Source organism: Gavialis gangeticus, unplaced genomic scaffold (assembly GCF_001723915.1).
Source record: "Gavialis gangeticus isolate Ggan-Ray unplaced genomic scaffold, GavGan_comp1, whole genome shotgun sequence".
Lineage (NCBI taxonomy): Eukaryota > Metazoa > Chordata > Crocodylia > Gavialidae > Gavialis > Gavialis gangeticus.
In genome coordinates, this window is record NW_017729025.1 from 76,076,617 (window position 1) to 76,078,743 (window position 2,127).

General features: G+C 41.0%; 1 protein-coding gene across 1 annotated transcript in view; it reads left to right on the forward strand.

Moving 5' to 3' along the window:
• FAM98B (family with sequence similarity 98 member B) overlaps positions 1 to 2,127 on the forward strand; it is a 53,758-nt gene that overhangs the window by 48,933 nt on the left and 2,698 nt on the right. The window contains exon 9 of the mRNA XM_019518958.1: positions 2,007 to 2,127. This exon is cut by the window's right edge and continues 2,698 nt beyond it. Coding sequence (XP_019374503.1) covers positions 2,007 to 2,127 — 121 coding nt within the window. The remainder of the gene's footprint in view (positions 1 to 2,006) is intronic.

Below are 2,127 nucleotides of genomic sequence, written 5' to 3' on the forward strand. Positions count from 1 at the left end.
CACAACACAGAAGAATAAGACTTAATTTTAAGCTATTGTGCAGTCACCTCTATGTACACTACACAGACGCGTGTAAATCAGGACAAAAATATTTTTTGAAATCAAATTAATGAATGTTGTAGATGTTCGATTTTTTTTTTTTTAAGAATATAATTTGGTATTTTTCTGGTTCTGAAATGGCAAACCTCTTGCTGAAAGGAGTACTTCTGGGGCAAGGGGAGGGACTTCTGGTGGCAAAGGTCAGGAGTTAGGGGGCAGGACTTCTGGTCACAAGACAGCAACCAGGGGGCAGGACACCTGTCAAGAGGCGTGGCTACCTGTGTGGCCCTTGACAGCTTGCCAAAACTTGGTGAGCAGCTCTCTGGCCAAAATAGTTGCCTGCCCCTAAGTTAAGCACGTAAGTTAGTGCTTCCAAGATCAGTACCTTAGCTACTAAATGTAATGGTTTCATCATCACGTCTTTAATACTCATAGTAGGCATGTCATAATAGCTGTTGAGTTTAGGTGGCTTTTCATTATGGATGAATCTTCTGAGGCATAACGCTCATTGCTCAGTTAAACATTATGTGGTTGAAACTAGGTACAAAAGGTCTCTGGGAGTGATTTCTGCCCGCCCCCCAACCCAAAATTAAAAATAGACCAGAAGTAGGCTAAAGACCAAATATTTTCAATTGTATATCTGGAAACTTTCAGAGTGTTTGTAAACCTATTTAAGTGTGATACATAATAGCTACCATGGTCCCCAGATTTCTTAATTTAGCAAAAGTGGAATTTGTGCCTTCTTAATGGGAATGATGAGTAAAACAGAAGGGTCAGGTCACTGAGGAGTGGAACGAATGGGTATTGGAAGATGTAAAAGCAAGGTGTAAAGATGGATTTGCAGCTCTGAAGCAACTAAGGCAGACTAGAGAGAGACTAGCTTTGGAATTGTTGGGTGCCAGAGGTGGATCACAAAGCTTGTGGGATCAAATAGAATAGGACATTTGGAATCAATTGGAGGGGGCAGACCAGGAGGAGCTGGAAAAGGAAAGGAGGTACATGTGAGCAGCAGTTGTTTCTTGCATACCTCCTTTTGGTTTAATGGTACCAGGATATCACATAACTGGCTGACTGGAATCAAAGGGTTACCTTGATACAAATCTTTCCTTTTGTCTTTGTAACTACTGTTTGATACATAATATGGGTTGATGCTGTTTTGACAGGCAGCAGGCTAAATGCTTGTATGTTAGCGTTCATAATTTTGGTGGTGGGGGAGGATGAAAATAAACCCTCTAAAACAAGAAAATACGCAAGCTGTTTGGATAACTGAAACTGTCTTTCTTCTGCGTGATGTTTTAAAGTAACGATGTGCCTCTACATGTTAAAATGGCAATAGGCTATGTGACTTTTTCATCTTTATACATTAAATCATATGCATCAAATAGCAAGAAAATACTTTTCGTCGGAAGGTACTACTGCAGTGTTGCATAATGCATTGTTTATATTTCAGTTTGGTGCACTGCCTTAGTCATTTATAACTGAAGCCAAAGCATCAAGCTGAATGAATGCATTTAGAATTGAATAGGGCTACCCATTTTGTCAGCTTGCCATGTCAGTTGCTGTATTTGTCTGTGCAGTCTTACTAGATTTGCACGCATCCTTGACATTCTTTGTATTTCTACAACATCCTAACTTAAGAAGTAAGGAGCCATGGACACTTATAATGTTAGTAGTACTTTGCACTTAAGTAGCACTCTTGGTAAAGATCTGAAGTTTGTTATAAACAGTTACTTAAAGCTGAACATTTTTTTAGGTAGCTAGGACCTGTTACTGGTGTAAAACTGACTTTGTGTTGTCTCACAAAATCAGTAGCAGAGATGAGATGAGAATCTAGGTGTCCTGACTCTCAAAGTCCACGTGCCCTGCTGCTATGTTGCGAACAGAGCATTTGCTTGCTCATCACATCTGCATCTTTTTCAACAAGCTTATTACCACTGAAACTAAGCACTGCATATTTCCCTGCACAGGTTCTGATGGGGAGAGTACCAGATCGTGGAGGCAGACCAACTGAGATTGAACCACCGCCTCCTGAAATGCCTCCTTGGCAGAAGAGACAAGAAGGTGGTGGGAGGGGTGGGTGGGGGGGTG